Source organism: Protopterus annectens, chromosome 3.part0 (assembly GCF_019279795.1).
Source record: "Protopterus annectens isolate FY-2018-M chromosome 3.part0, PAN1.0, whole genome shotgun sequence".
In the NCBI taxonomy this organism is placed as follows: Eukaryota; Metazoa; Chordata; order Ceratodontiformes; family Protopteridae; genus Protopterus; species Protopterus annectens.
This window is the reverse complement of record NC_056731.1, coordinates 17,436,233-17,452,237: the sequence shown is the minus strand read 5'-3', so window position 1 is coordinate 17,452,237 and position 16,005 is coordinate 17,436,233. Positions and strand designations below refer to the sequence as shown.

General features: G+C 34.4%; 1 protein-coding gene across 1 annotated transcript in view; it reads left to right on the top strand.

Moving 5' to 3' along the window:
- Positions 1-16,005, top strand: part of MYO3A (myosin IIIA) — a 2,697,794-nt gene that overhangs the window by 2,521,248 nt on the left and 160,541 nt on the right. Inside the window, exon 32 of the mRNA XM_044064554.1 lies at positions 13,986-14,086. Within this exon, the coding sequence (XP_043920489.1) occupies positions 13,986-14,086 (101 nt within the window). The remainder of the gene's footprint in view (positions 1-13,985; positions 14,087-16,005) is intronic.

The following is a 16,005-nucleotide window of genomic DNA, read 5'->3' as shown; positions in this document are numbered from 1 at the left end:
AGCAAGACATATTAGTCAACATCCACAACATGGGTTTAAATTTAGAGCAACTGATTGTATTATACAGGATGGCAGGGGTGGTCCAGAAACATTATTACTGGAAAGATTAGAACTTTTGTGGCAACTTTGTACTAATGCTTACCACTACCCTGGGCTGAAAGAAACTTGTTCCATTTTTTGCATTTTGTAATAAAAAAGTTTAAGTAGATAAAGTTAAGAATTTATACAAATATGATTATATAATAATTTTTAACATATTTTTATATGCAATATTAATAATTGTGTTAAATGTGCTCTATTTAAACATTGTTTCCAGTTATTTTTAATATATGGGTTATACTTCAGGTTTTCAGCCTGTATCTAAATGGTTAATTGTATAGGTATGTTTGTAGGAGAGCTATGTGTTTTTACTGAACTTAGATTGTCACGACTGGAACAATTTGGTATTTAATTGGTTTAAATGAATGTAATTGTATCTGAAGAAGTCTTGCAATTGAGCAAGATGAAAAGTGCTTCATATTAAACTTTATTCAGAAGGTGACCAGTGTCGTTCTTCAGCAGTTCTTCTGTTTATTCAGTTGTTCAGTTTCGCTAGTTTGTGTTCTGAGAGCAATCTCTGACCCATACCTAATGATTTTGCTGCACATCTGTCAATCAAACAGGATTAGAGCTACCCATTTCAGGGACACAAATATGGCTTGCAACATAAAGAAGACATGGTGGAGGGACAGATTTGTCACCCAGCAACTGCTGCACCTTTGGAATAGGCTAATTCATGTGAAGTAGAGAACCTCTGTGACACTGTTGAAAAGGAACCTGGTTGAGTGGATGGAGCATCATGAATTTATACTGGTGATAGTGCCCACATCCCTCCTGGACATGGGCAGTCATTACTAAATACAGTCCTGAGTATTGACTAGACTACCTATGGTATTACATTAGGACAAAATGGCTAGGCTTGAAATGACCTCTGGGTCGATAGCCTACTAACCTCCTATGATCTTATGATTTACTTATTTATGTGTATGTATGTTTAATTTATTCTGGTGTTGTGCTGTAGGTCATAACTTAGTGAATAATGAGGTGGAAGAATATAAAGGACTCTGATAAATTCATCAGCTAAAGGGAAGAGCTCAGTAACATTGGTAATGACAGATATAACACAGACAAAGAAATGAGGGCGCAACTAAAAGGAGGACAGTAGACATACTTATTGTGGTACTCCGTGATGCCGAAATCTTAAAAAGGAAGATGGCACCATTAATGCAGAGCATGGCTGATGTAGTTCAGATAATAGAAACATGGGCCAGTGGTAAGAAGTGATGCCACACAGCTGACCTGGGGTACAAATTGTTTCAAAAGGACTATGTAGGCAAGAATGGCAAGAAAGTGGCAGTATCAGTGAAGGAAAGCTTGGGTGCAGTGTAACATAAGTGATCATCATTTGCCTCTTCTCATCCATCTAAAGGCCTATTACAGAATACAATGCACCATTTAGTATGTACCTATCCAAACACCTAGCCCAACTTGAAAGGTTCAGCTGTCCCTCAATGATAAATCTCAGGTATGAGCTCCCTGTGTTACTTGGAGCATATAAAAGCTTTGTCTCTCTTCTTTGTCTCCTGAAAACACCTAAGGAATGATCTATGTCTAGCCTACAAAGCTGTAAATGACCTAGTCCTGTTTGATCTATTCTATATCCATGAAGCAAAATGTAGCACACTCAGCTGTGGTGCAGAAGGCTGGTGATTCTATTACTACATTAGATGGATGGATTGCTGACTTGTAGTGCAGCATAAAGGGGGTGCTACACTTCTGAGTGTGTCATTCCTATGTACCATCATTATTATTATTCAGTTATAATTGACTCCCACTCCTTCTTCCATAACCATAATCTATTTTTTTGCAATATAGCATCGAAAATCCATTTACCATTAAATAAAATGTCATGGTCTTTTCTTACAATTAGTCCATATTATATAAAATAAATTATCTACTCTTTTTATACATTCTTTTTTCTAGTTTTATAATATCCATACATAAATCATATTCATATTTATATCATTTACATCCTTAATATTCTCAAAAAAGTTTCATCACACAACTTTTTCCAGAGTTTAATCACTCTTTTATATTTCAAACAACATGCTCTGTTGTCTCTTCCTGTCCACAAAATAAAGACACTCTTTTCAACTTTCTTTTCATATGGCATATTTCCCTTTACTGGTAACTTATTTGTTACCAGTCTCCATAGGAAATCTTGACATTCTACAATTCTAGTCCACCACTTTTTTCATTACTTTAACGGCTTTTATCACTTGTTTTGTTAAGTTTTCCCATGGAGTTACACAATATATTATGCCATTACATTATTATACCACATCCTTCTATTCTTTTCTATATCATCAATTTTCATTTTCCATGTAAGCATTTTCTTCTGCTATTTTTTATTTTCTTCATTTATACAGTCTTTATCTCATTTTCTTATTCTGAACTCCCATTTTAATGTTTCATTCTCTTCAATTACCTACTTTAATACTCTATATAAATTTAAAGAAGCAGAATAAACAAGGAGATTTAATAATCTCAACCCCCCTTCATCTTCATTCATATACAACACGCATCTTTTCATTGGATTTAATCTTGAACCCCATATGAATGTAAACATTAATTGAGAAATTTATTATTCATATTTTTCTGGAATCATATAAAAATGTGACATGAATATTATTTTCTTATTAGAACAGAATACAGCAGATAAACCTTTTTCTGGGATATTCATCTAGAAGTCCTCCACATAAGACAGACTTTTTTCATTTCTTTTACCAAACCCTCCCATTGCCTCATGACTACATTATCTTCCCAAATTTTATCCCTAACTAAGATACTTCATTGAAAAATATACTCCCTTTTATTTTTTTTTTCAACATCAATAAGAACTACTTTACTTTAAGGTCATTTTCATTTTTTTAAGCATACAGTCAGGCAAACTAACACTTCCCTCATCCACATTTTATTCTTAACCACAAGTACATACATCATCTGCATATGTCAGAATTACAGGAATCACGACTTTCTTTTGCATCACATATCTAGCATCTTTCATTTTATAAGCTATTTCACTCACTATCTCATTCATTACTAATGCAAACAATATTCCACTCATGGGACATCCTTGTCTTTTACCACAATTCATGCATATTTCATTATTCATTCACCCATTCACTAACTTTCTCATGCTTGTAATTACCTGTTCCATACTTTTCACAACACCCCACAAAGCATCATGTCCTATTGTATCAAATGACTTACTACTATCAACTACTATAAGTTTCACATCTTCCCTTTTATTTATAAAAGCCTCAATTTCTTGAATCACCAGTAGTAATTCCTGGCATCCCTTCCCTTTTATACTTTATATATTTTCTTCCATAGTGCCCTTCATCCTTCCTTCTATTCTCCTCTGTATTATTCTGATAAAAATTCATAATGTGTATTTTTAATGTGATAGGACTCTACTTTTTTATTTCATTCTTTTCATTTTTCTTCCATATAAATTTTAATATCCAACTATGTAACTCATCAACAAACCCTTCTTTCAACCATTTATTTAAAAGGTTTACAAAATGCTCTCTTTGCCAGTCAATTTCTTGTGCATTTCATACTTTATACCATCTGGACTTGATACTGAATCAACATTTACTTTCCTACCTACTTTATCAAATATCCAATTCACTAATAGCAGTTTCTTTTTCAAATTCTCACTTAACCCATTCTTGATTTTTTTTTACTTTCCATTCTTTCTTATTTTCTTTCTTTTAACTCTTATATGTATTTTCTACATGCTGTACCATAATACTCATAATTTGCCTTTGTGTTCTTTTTACCACTCCTTTTACATTTTTATTCCTCTCATTATACCAATATCATCCATTACCATTTTACACAAATGCACAGACACTTCTTCCCTTCTCCTCTGTAAGTAATATTTCTGCTTAAACAGTAATGTCTTATTTTGTCTCTATTTATTTTATACATTTCCTTTTCTGTAAAATACACTTTTGTATTCATCTCTAAATACTCCAATACATTTCTATACATCTTTCCATACCTTTGTTTCTCTTCTTTTCTTACTTCATCCTAACATTGAAGGAAAAATATTTTATACTTCTTTTTAAATTCAATCCACCATTCAGACCAATTTTTATAAACATATTTCATGGTAATATGATCCCTCCATAACTGCAATGCTTCCCACTCTCCAAATTCATCCCATAAGTTCTCATTTTTTCTTTTTTATTTTCTTTTCTGTTTTAATATACTACACTTCTTCTATCACCTCCAGCCATGTTGCTAAATGGCCTGAAAAACCTGCCTCTACTACATCATCATCATCTGCTATACCTAAGCCTTTCAATAGTACAAAATAATCAATTTCAGATCTAATTGCACCTCTTCTATAAGTCTATTGACTTTTATTCTACACAGCTAACTTACCACATTTTATCGCTTCTTGTATTATTTAACATCTTTCCCTTTCTTTTTACATTTTCTGCTTAAATTTCCCTGCAATAATAATTTTCATGTTAACCACCACAAAATCCAATATTTGATGAAAGAGGTTCTCTCTTTCCTTGCCATTTGTATGTGCATATTTATTTATTTATTTATTTATTTGACATTTGTTTACCGGAAAGGTCTGACTGCATCAGAAAGAACTGATTTTCAGTGGGGGCCCAGGCTTAAAAACTCCAGTTATGGACTGATATGTACAAACTTTATAAAAACAGAGAAATGCAATATTACAAGAAATACACATTATAAGTACACTGTGATAAGGATATTTTTTATAAACAGAAAAGCACAATATTACTGGAGGAGAGAAAGCTCTGGTTACAGATTGACATGTACAAACTTTATAAAACAGAGAAATAAATTGTTATAAGAAATTCAAGTTATAGATACATTGTGACAAGAAGATCACTGGATATTTTATAAATAGAAAAAAAAAACAATATTACTGGAAATTTAAGTAATAGGTTTGTCAGAGAGAGGGATAGGAAGAGAGATTGAGAGAGAGTGAAGGAGGGATCAGCCTGGTCTGGGGAAGAGATTAGCCAGGATCAGTGCATGGACATAGCCAAGCGTTCTTCATGTGTTGTTTTAATACAGTTTTGAAGGCAGGTAGTTTAGTAGTCATTCTTTCAGGCAGTGGGATGAGTTCCATACTTCTGCAACATAGTGAGATTATAGGCTTTGTCCAGCTGTTGTCGAGGGTTTGGATATGGCAAGAAACCCTTTATCTGTAGATCTCAGTGTTCTGCTTGGGTTGTAAGATTTGATGATGTTATTTAGAGCAGGACAGGCTAGTGGTTTAAAGGCCATGTTGTGAAGTGTTAGTCGCTGGACATATAGTAGGTGGTTGGGGAATTCTAGCCAGTTTAGTTTTTTTAGTGATATACTGTGGTATGTTCTATTTTCTGAGTTAGTGGTAAACTTGGCCACTGTATTATAGCACTGCTCAATTTTGGATCTAGAGGAGTGCTGTAAGTTGGTTAGTATAGATATGTCATAAAGCAGGGAGGGTAGAAGGAAAGTTTTGGGTAGGGTAATTTTGGAACAAGAGTTTAGCGAGTGTTTGTTTCTGTAGAGTGTGCTATGTTTCTGGTGGGTTTTTTTTATGTTTTGTTGAACATGGAGATCAAAATGTAATTGATCATTTATGACAATACCTAGCAGCTTGGTGTGGTGGACTATTTCAATACTAGTATTGTCAGCAGAGAGAATTTTGAAATAGTTTAGAGCAGTAGTGCAGTTTTTTGGTTGCAAAGAATCAGCTTAATTTTTTGGGTTAAGGAACAACTGACAGTCCAAGATTCAACAGCAGAAAAAGGTTGTTGTGTATCAGAGGCAATTTGAGGTAGTATGGAAGAAGTGCAGATTATTGTGGAATCATCTGCATATTGTATGAGTGTTCCCTAGTAATGGCAGTAGATAGGTTGTTAGTAAATATTTTGAAAAGCAGGGGTCCTAAGATGGAGCCTTGTGGAACTCCAATGGTTTTAGTAGAAAGGAGAGATAGTATTAGACCATTTTACTGCTTGCTTTTGATTGTGTAAGTAATTGTGGAATCATCATAGTGTGGGAGGGGTAAGTCCTAAGTTAGAGAGCCTATTCAAGGGTAATGAGTGTAATACAGTGTTGAATACCTTTGAGAAGATAAGAAATAAATCAGTCACATAGCAACCTGAGCCTGTAGCTCTGTTTACAGATTCAGTGAAGTCTAGGAGAGCTGTTGATGTGCTGTGTCCTGGACAAAAACCATGTTGTGTGTTTGTAAGGATGTTATTTTGCTGTAAGTATTTCATAAGCTGAAATTAATACATTTTTCCAGTATTTTGGAGATGGGAGAAAGTATGGCTATAGGTCAAAGATTTGTACATTAGTGGAATTACCTCACTTATGAATGGGGATGATATGGAACTTTTTCCAGATGTTAAGTACTATGGATTCGTATATAGATCGGTTGAACAATATGTTGACTGGGTATGATATGGAGTTGGCAACTAATCTTAGGTATGTAGGGTAGAGGTTCCAGTGTAGATAGAGCAGGGTCTGAGCTTGTGCGGTAATCTTTTTATGAGGCTTGTAGGTATTGGTTGAAGAAGAAAAAGTGGAATGATTGCTGGAAGGGGGTTTAATGCCAATAAGGGAGGTTGGTCCAGGCCAGATGATGGAACATTACTAGGGGTAGTTAGAGAAGAAGAGGGGCAGATGTTGGGGGATTTTGTGATCAGATTAGCTATAGATTTTATAAAGTGCTATGTTAAAGTCTTCAGCAATTTGAGATGGAGGGGCATTGATTACAATTATGGAGTCTTTTTAGTTCCAGGATGAAGTAGGGTTGTGATTGCATACAAGATTGTTTTTGGATTAGTTTTATGTTTCTGTTGTAGGTGAGTACAGTATAATTGTTTATCTTTGGCTTACCTTTACCTTTATACTCCTGAAATATAACTGAAATATAAAATTATTTATATCATATTTTATTACTTCATACTTTTTATTCATAAACACCCTTCCCAATTACAATACTTACTTCATCATGCTGCTCAAGATTATATTGCTTATTGTTTGTACAATCAAACCAAAAATGCTCTTCACTTTTACATTTTCTGTATTCCTTTTTACTTTTATTCATCATATGATGATTTTCCCCACATTGGTTGCATCTTATTTTTGTATGTTCCTTTATTAGATTATTAAAATCCCAACAAAATAAAACAAACAAGTTTTCAGCAATCACATATACCTAAGTCATCCTCTATTACCATCTACATATTCATCACTTGCTAAATGCTTTATCGCATCTTTTTCTTATTTTAAAATAACACCTACTTCCCACCCCCATTCCAAATAACCCTCCTCATCTTTAACTTTCACAATATCAGAAACTGAATAACACATAAATGAAAAAAATACATTTTTAGCATATTTTATCTATGTTTCATTAGTAAAGAATTGAACAAATGCTTTTTTTAAATTGAGTTCCTTTCCCAGAAAATATAAATTCATTCCATGGGTAACAGCCCTTCTTTTTACCAATTAAGCAAACATCTTTCCATTAGGTCTTCAGTCTTAAATGTTAAGTCACAAAATGTCTTCCTACCCAAATGAATCAAGGTCTAATGTGTTTTGCTTCAAAACCCAAAGCAAATACCACATTATCCCAAGCAAAAAATCTTTCTATTAATAAACCTTTTTTAAAAAAAGTTTACAGTACCTTTTGTTCTTCCAACTGCATCAGCATACAGTTTTCCAGACTGCATCCCACCTGTAATCTTATGTCCATCCAGCTCATAACTCATTTCCTTACCACCCAACTCACTGTCCATTCCAAAACCCTTTTTCCATTATATTCAGCCATGAAATGTCAGACTCTTCTCCAGGAACACTTGTGTTCTATACATCAACCAGTTTTTCATCAGGCAAACCTCTAGAAATAATTTCAGTTACAACAACTTTTTCAAAATCCTGAGACACTGGACACTGACTATTTATCATAACCAATTGCTTTTTAACATTTTTTGTCCAGTGAAAGAGCCACATTGCTATCACCAATAGAACAACTTTATTCTCCCTTACAATTATTTACAAATATTCACACTTTTGAACTTATTCATCTTTCAGTACATTAGCATTTTCCACTGACCTTCTTAATCTCCTCACTCTTTTTTCCACAAACAAAATCCTATTTTTTCAAACTTTTCAACCATATCCACTTTCCATTATAATTTATCACATTCATCCTTTAATATAGCAATAACCAATGACATTGGTATGATATATTGAAGATTTACCCATGGTTGGTGTGGTTTAATCATGAGGGCGAAGCCCAAGTGATTAAATAAAACCAACTGTGGGTAAATTTCAGTATACCACAACCATGGAGTTGGCTATTGGTATTATACAATGGCATTATTTAAGGAAAAAATGCTTACTTTTCTTAAGTAATGTCTTTTGTATAATGGCGCAATGCTGTCCTTCCATGGCTGATGGTATATTGCTGCCTTGTTTTTATGTAATGTGCATGCATATGGAACTTGTGTTCCAATGCTTACATAGTACATCAGGGCTGTGAAAAGGTAGCAAGGGAGAAAGGAAGATCTCCATTGCTTCTTCTTCTTTGTTATTATCAATAAAAAAAAATATTAAAAAAAAAAAAGAAGAAGAAGAACCCGGGAGACTTTTTATGTTAGGGAGAGGTGGGACAGACAAAATAAAAGGATAATCAGGTAAGTTTTTTAAGTTTTGTAGAATGTACCTGATTATCTTTTATTTCTGTCTGTGCCACCTCCCAAACATAAAATGTCTTCCGTTTTCATTTTGTATAAAAAAAAAGTAAAAAAAAAAATACAAGATATACTAACGGGAAAAATCCAGGCAACCGGACCTTTTCCCATTTGGTATATTCTCGGATTTACAGTAGGCAGCGTGTGGTTGGGCTGGCTAATCAGCGTGCTCATTTTTGAATGCTAATGGCCAGTCATTATATAATTCCAAATAATCCATATTATACAAAACATTTTTGCATAAATTATTGACACCACTTTGTTTTCTCTCACAATACCCATATTCTGTCCTGTCCATATTTATATATTTTATACTCTTCAAATCTTTTAAACTTTCCCTTTCACATATTTATGTTGTAATTGCATTACATTACTCTTTCACATTTAAAAAAAAAACATTTTCAGTAGTCTTTACCTCACCACAATAAATACAAATTCTTTCTTTCAATTTTTGTATGGTATATTTGTTTTTACTGCAAGCTTATTTATCATTAATCTCCACAAAACATCTGTACACACAAAATATTTCTTATATCTACTTAACCTTGCTTTTATAGCTGTTATTTTTCTCTCTCCCAAATGTCTCAATGGAAAGGCATAATAATATGTATTCATTATATTTACATACCATTCATTTTTATTTTTTCTATATTACTTATATTGATTTTCCAAAATAATATTTTCTCTAGCTATATTTTCATTTCCACACATACATATCCCTTCTGGCTTTTTAACTGTTTAAGCTCCCATCTTTCTTTATACTTTTTTCATTTCTTCACTATCAACTTATTACCATCTTCTTCTGACCACATCAACACATTGTATCTGTTTATTGAAGATATGTGCACAGTAGGGTTAGTTAACCCCAATCCTCCCTCTTTTTTGTAACATAAAGTACTCCTGTCTTAACTGGATTTAATCTTGATCCCAATATAAATGAAAACAACACAAACAGTAATTCTTTCTCATATTCTACTGGTATTATAAACACACTTGCCAAATATGCTATTTTACCTAATGTTACTGAATTGATTAAATATGTTTTTTTTTCCATGAACATCGATTTGTACGTTCTCCAAAACATATAAATATTTCTTAATTTATGAATCATATTCTTCCACTATTTTAATCTCTGTTGTTTATTAGCAAATTGCATTACTAAGATTTCTATCTCTTCTCTATTAAATTGAATACCTGCTATTTTACATGGAAATCCTAACCCTTTATTTTTTTCCTTATCAATAATTAAGCCAATCACTTTTAAATCTTACGTAAGCTTCCTAATAGCTGTTTTCATCCATTCTTCATTTTTCATAATTATCACTATGTCATTTGCAAAATTAAACATTACTAGAATCTAAATTCCTTCCATTGTACAATATTCAGCTATCCCCAATGGTACATTTATTTTATTGACAACAGCATCTGTAATTAATGTAAATAAGATACTACTTGCTGGACATCCCTGATTTATACCACTCTTTATTTCTATCTACTGACTTACTAATCTCATTTTATACTTACTAAACAATGAAACAAATATATTAATTATTTTCTTACTTGGGTTATATTCTTTTAAAATCTTCCTTAACACTTCATGTTGTATCTTATCAAATGTTTTACTCAGGTGGAATGCAAAGAAACCAGAGAGGCAATCAGTGGAAATCAGTGAAGGCCTCAGAGGGGGTAAGTAATAATTCAAACTACCTGTAAAGTGAAGGAGAGAAGAGACAGCAGAGTTTATTAAGGTTGGGAGTGTGTCTTCACATTGACTCGCTGATTAGTAACCAGTTTGTGCACAGATTACAGTAGGGAGATACATTAGCAATGAAGGGGAATGTATAGAGATGCAAATAAACAGGTGGGCCTCCAAGTAATACAAACTAAGGCAGAAAGCACTGAGAAGGTTGCTTGATGGTTAATTTAGTCACAGGGATGTGAATTAAATGTATACCGTCTATTGGACAGTTAGGATTACTGTACTAGCCGGGGGGGGTGGGCATAAGGCTACAACAGTCAGTTTTATTAGCAAGCTGAGAACTACTAAGAAATACTGCTAATGTAATAGCTTCACTCTCATAAAACGTACAAGTAGAATGCCTGGGTGGACTGACCCTGCTCTTGAGGCTCAAAATGTATATCCTTGTTTAGTTTGCAGTACTGATTCCTTCTTGTACTGTATGGGTGGGGTGGTAGCCGCAGACTGCAGATTTGCTTGAGTGTGCTCCTGCTCTTGAGGCTCAAAATGTATATCCTTGTTTAGTTTGCAGTACTGATTCCTTCTTATACTGTACGGGTGGAGTGGTAGCCTCAGACTGCAGATTTGCTTGAGTGTGCTCGGCAAGCAGAATGTAATTGCTGAGGAGCACTTGTGTCCTGGTGGGAGACTAGAAATTTAAAGATGGCTCCATGCTCAGCAGGATTCTAATATAGACTTTGTATTGGGGGAGGGAGATAGCACAAGGGGTGTAAACCAGGTGGAATGCAAAGAAATCAGAGAGGCAATCAGTGGAAATCAGTGAAGGCCTCAGAGGGGGTAAGTAATAATTCAAACTACCTGTAAAGTGAAGGAGAGAGATTTATGATCATCTTCCTTTTTCTTTTTTATTCTGTCCAAAACTTACATTTTCTATCCTTAATTCTTTTCACAATGGAGCTCCTTTTACTTTTAATTATCACCCATTACCATCTCCCACTTCACTAGAAATGATTATTTCATCCTCCTTTTTTCTGTCTACCCTTTTGTACCTAATTTTTCTTGATTCTTTGACCTCAGCCATTGTATGTTCCTTTTCTTTTCCTCTTGTCCCATTTCTATATTATACTCTAAAGCTCTTTCATTCACTTGTTCTACTTTCCCCTTCTTGTTTCTTTCCCATTTACATCTTAATCCACCCAAGAATGCGATTTGCTCAAATTTTATACATTGTTGTTCACATCTTTTTGCTTCATGATCAGTATTGTCACAAATAAAATACGTTTTTATTGCAGTTACTAATTAAATGATCATTTTTACCACAAAAGAAACATGTCTTTGCTTGCCCCTAATATTTCACAAATCCTCTATTTTCATCCACATCAATCATACTGGACATATGCATTAGGTTTTCATTTTGCACTTGTAAAACAACTCCACATTCCCATCCCCCAGTCCATAAGTCTGTCTTTCTACCTATGTATGACATTGTACATATATTTTCTTTTTCACCTCTCTGTTGAATGCTTGCATAACATATAAATTCCAAGGATTGTCATTTTTTGTCATATTGGTCGAGAACCTTTTCCATATATACTGTCCTAAATCAAAATAAATGTCACAAAATTAGTTTTTTTAATGTGAATAAAAGCTCTTACCCCTCTGGGAGCAATACCCAATGGTGCAATAACATTGCCCCATATCTCATGCCAATCAAGTCCCCTTTCTTTCTTACTGCTTATTCTTATACAATACTTCCATTTCTCCTCGGTTTTCTTCTCTTTTTTCTCCCTCTCACAGTTTGCGCGTGTGATTTCTTTGTTTCTTTACTTATCTGTTCTATTTCTTCTTGTATCCTTTCCATTATTCACCCCACTGCACTACCTTCTTACTTTCAGGTTCACTATGCTCAATCAAATTTTTTAAATAAACATCCCACAACCCTCCCAACTGGATGGTTGTAACAATACACTCTGCTTGTGATTCAACCTTCTCCTCGAATAACTTTATCTGAAACAGGCTTTCTTTATCCTGTGAAGGCTCAAACCCCATCACTTATGATTACTTCTGCATTACCACCATCTCATCTCTTTCATTCTTCCACTCATCCATATTACTTATTAACCCTTCCAATTGTAAGCTGTCTTGTGAAGGCACAGCTGCCTTCACCTTTATTCCACCATCATTTTCTCTATTTTCCGCAAAATAGTTGCATACTTCGTTCTTTTCCATACTGCTCCCTGCTTCTCCAAGCCACCTTTGCACTCATAAGGGAAGCTGGAAGTGTCATCACCAACATACATAAAAGAAAAGGGGAAGTTCCCCAATGCTCTGGCCAAATTTTCCCCCAGTTGTATAAATACCACCTTGGATCTCCCCTTTAAGGAGGCCACTAGCCTAGTGGGACTAACACAGTCAATAAAGGTAAATAAATAAAATATCTACAGAAATTGCAGTAAAACAAGTACAAGATCAAGAGACATAAATCTGTGCTGTAACATAAATAGAATTTATTGGTGTTTAATTTCTCACTTCTAGAACAAACACCTGTTTTCTATAAAGTGGAACATATTCCTCACTACCATCAAATATAACTTAGAGGACTAGATGAGAAACTGCAAATCTTCCTAAGGCCTAACATCCCCTATCATATATGGACAAGCAGAGTAGCTACTCGATTGTACCAGTGCTGGCTAGGCATTAAAGGGCTTAACTGGTCTACTGCCTTAGAGCAACCTGTGAACCTATAAACAGGAATGAAAGCATCAAACTGAACCAAGCTCTAGTAAAAATTGAGTGTCAAGGATTACAAAGTAAATGATTGCACAAGTAAATATCCTTTGGAAATGAATGCAGAGCTCTGGCTTAAGCTTCTTCTACTAAACCTTGAAGGTGCAGTCAATTTTGTCTTATAATAGTACCTGATAAACAGAATTACCATTCCAGTTTAATACAGTTGAATATTCAACTGCAATCTGCAAATGTACATTCTCAGGGTTTCAACTATATACACCCCCATTTTAGACTTCTTCAGTCAAGTTGTGATTTATATATGAATAAAATTATCTTCTAGATTATCAGATATTCGAAATTTGTATGTATTGAAATATTGCAGTGCTGTGATGAAAAGCTATTAAAAATGGCCTTGCATGTTTGAATTTAACAAATGTCATTATAAAAATGTTAAATAGAGATATTAGCAGTACTTATCAAAACTAATAACCATTCTACAGACACTCTTTTAATAAAGCAGCCTTCTTATAACAAGCCAAATGTAGTACAGTTCAGCTTCTCTTTACGGAGACATTTTCCTTTCCTAGATTAACATGCCCCATAAGGATTGTCTGACTGTATTCTACTAATTATTATTATAAAGCAGTAGTATTTTTAATGGTTATGGTTAACAAATTAAGTAATCATAACTTGTGTTGTTTTAGCATCATTTAAAGAAGATGACCAAAAGCAGAGGATACCAAGAAGGGCTCAGCTGCCTAAAACACTGAATACTCCAGATGATACCTACTATGCTCTATTAAATGTATGTATGGCATGCTCTTTAATCTTTTATTACATTGTTATAAATGTATGCACACTGTGATAAATGCACACACTCACTCATGCAAAAATCACCCATTTACATGCACACACATTCACACACACACACACACACACACACACACACACACACACACACACACGCAAAATTCACCCATTCACATGCACGCACATTTACACACACACACACACACACACACACACACACACACACACACACACACACACACACACACACACACACTGCACATTTGTCCTTGCTCTTGTAGCCAACATTGTTGCTGAAAATAGTTTGAAAGCCTTCACTTACACAGTTAACAAATAATAAATGAAACTGAATTATGTGCATGCAGCACAGGTTTTTAGTAGCATGCTAATATGTCAAAAAGTTGCTTTTCCTTCATTCTTATCTAAACTGAACTGTCTTTTAATGTTGAAGTGTGATTGCTTACATCTATAGATGGCCATGTCATACATCTATTTGTGTGTGTGTGTGTGTGTGTGTGTGTGTGTGTGTGTGTGTGTGTGTGTGTGTGTATATATATATATATATATATATATATATATATATATATATATATATATATATATAAGGATTATATGAGTAAAAGTGAGTTATGAAAAGGGACTAAAGAAGGGGTGAGACGATGGTATCCTGGGTACACCTTTGGTGACAATGGCTTGGTCTGATGAACTTTTGCCCATTTGGACTTTGAATTTTCTTGTGGAAAGCATGACAGACAGTTTGAAATGATTTCTACAGAAATTAATGTGTTTAGTAGGAGATCATGGTCTACTAGATCAAAGGTTTTGATGAGGTCTGAAAATGGTGTGTGTTAAGTGGTCTTTATTTAATCATTGTAGAATGTTTTCAGTTGAAATACACACATAGGAGTCTCTGTGCCTGACCAAAAGGCATGTTGGTGTGGTTTGAGGATGGTGTATGTTTTAATGTACTCTGTTAACTGCGTAAAGATAATCTGGTCAAGGTTTTTTCCTAGTGTAGGGAATATTGATATCAGTATGAAGGTAGATGAGTCTTTGGGATTTGGTACATTGCGAATGGGTCTTACTGTTGCTTACTTCCATTTTGTTGGTATGATGTTTTGTATAAGGCAGAAGCTGTAGATGTATTTGAGTGGCTATATAAGGTGGTCTGTAGAGAGTAAAATAAACTATGGAAGTAGATAATCCACTGGGGAGATGGGTGGCAGCAGGGGATAGACTAATTTCCTTTTGCAGTTTTTTTTTAAGTGGAAGTGTGGAGTATAATGGAGGACTCAGGGCTGATTGTGTGTATTTAATGATGCTGTTTGTGTTCTGGGGAGTTTGTGTAATTCTGTAAGGAAGTCTTTGGGTTGGACTGGTCCAGCAGTAGATTGTCTGCAGTTGCTGCTGGAAGAGTCTTGAGTTTATGTCATCAGTACTGATATTTACTAGCATCTAGAATTGCTTTTGTTTGTATTCCAGTGAGTATGATTGGATTTTTAGCATGATTTTAGTTCTTGGGTGAGCTATTGGTTACAGTCACATTTGCAGACTCTTTTCATTACAGTGAATCATTTATCTTTTAGGTAGGAAAGTTTCAGGGTAACATTGATGTCCATTTCTTATTGTGTAGTAAACTGTTAAGAGCTGCGAGTTTTGTTGGACTTTTAGATGGAGACATGTTATGTTGTTGTTGATTGATAGGCTAAGTGATGTGGCGCAGAGGTAACTCAAGGATGAGGGGGATTTGAATGTTTGAGATTAGAATAGGGTAGATTTTGTGAGCAGATCTGGAAGTGTGTTGCTTTTCATATGGAAGTTCGGTCTTATAGGTATGGAGATTACTTAGGTAAGGTTGAAATTTGTTAGTGTGACTGATATGTCGTTTGTTTGGACCTAGAAACTTGATGATAA